This window comes from Empidonax traillii, unplaced genomic scaffold (genome assembly GCF_003031625.1).
Source record: "Empidonax traillii isolate 1590-97213 ecotype Southwest subspecies unplaced genomic scaffold, ASM303162v1 scaffold2417:size28172, whole genome shotgun sequence".
Classification (NCBI taxonomy): domain Eukaryota; kingdom Metazoa; phylum Chordata; class Aves; order Passeriformes; family Tyrannidae; genus Empidonax; species Empidonax traillii.
Window position 1 is genome coordinate 1 of NW_020957610.1, and position 1,089 is coordinate 1,089.

Genomic DNA, 1,089 nt, shown 5'->3' on the forward strand with positions numbered 1-1,089 from the left:
TGCCGGGAGGGGTCCCGAAGGGGCTGGCGGGCAATTGCCGGCAGTTCCCCCGTGCCCGCCCCCCGCGCTCCCTCGGCCACTTTCGCTTTCCATCTCCCAAACTGCGGGGGCCAAGCGGGGCCAGCGGAGCAGCGCGATGGCTCCAGCGCTGGGGCTGGGGGCGCTCCTGGCGCTCCTGGCGCTGCCGGGGGGCTCGGGGAGGCAGCCCAAGGGTAAGTGGGACCCCCGCAACGGGCAACTCGGCCCCTTGGATTGCCGGGCCCCGGCACTTCCCTGAACCTCCATTGCCGGGCACCGGGACCCCCCCGCACCCTCTCCCTCAGCACCGGCACCCCCTGAACCCCCATTGCTGGGCACGGGAACCCCCTGAGCCCCATTCCCGGAAGGAGACCCCCCCGAACACCCATTCCCGGGCACCGGGACCCCCCTGAACACCCATTCCCGGGCACCGGGCCCCCCCTGAACTTCCATTTCCGTGCACCGGGACCCCTCTGAACACCCATTCTTGGGCACCGGGACCCCCTTAAACCTCCTTATGCGGCACCGGGACCCCCCAGATTCCATTTCTGGGCATCGAGACCTCCCTGAACTCCCATTTTTGGGCACGGGAACCCCCCTGAACCTCTATTTTTGTTCACCTGAACCCCCATTGCTGGCGCTGGGACCCCCCTAAACCCCCATTCCTGGCCACTGAGATGCCCCTGAACTCCCATTCCAAGGCACGGGGATCCCCCCCACCTCCATTCCCGGGCACTTGGACCCCCCTGCACCCCATCCCACAGAGCTGGGACCCCCCGAAGCGCATTATCCGGCACCAAGACCCCCTTGAACCCCCATTTCTGGCACAGGGATCCCCCTGCACCCCCTAATCCATCACAGAGACACCCTTGGACCCCCATTCCTGGCACTGGGAACCCCCTGAACCCCCTGATCCTGCACTAGGACCCTCTGAACCCCCATCCCCGGCTCCAGGACCCCTCTGAACCCCCTTATCCTCAACAAATACCCCCCTGTGCCCCTTTTCCTGGCAATCCCGCCTCTCCCAGCCCCCTGATCCTCCCTTTTCCTTCACCCTGGGACCCCCTGGAC

General features: G+C 66.9%; 1 protein-coding gene across 1 annotated transcript in view; it reads left to right on the plus strand.

The window, feature by feature from the left end:
• Positions 1-136: 136 nt before the first annotated feature.
• The window catches only part of LOC114071910 (class I histocompatibility antigen, F10 alpha chain-like), a 5,794-nt gene continuing 4,841 nt past the window's right edge, over positions 137-1,089 (plus strand). Inside the window, exon 1 of the mRNA XM_027909792.1 lies at positions 137-212. Coding sequence (XP_027765593.1) covers positions 137-212 — 76 coding nt within the window. The remainder of the gene's footprint in view (positions 213-1,089) is intronic.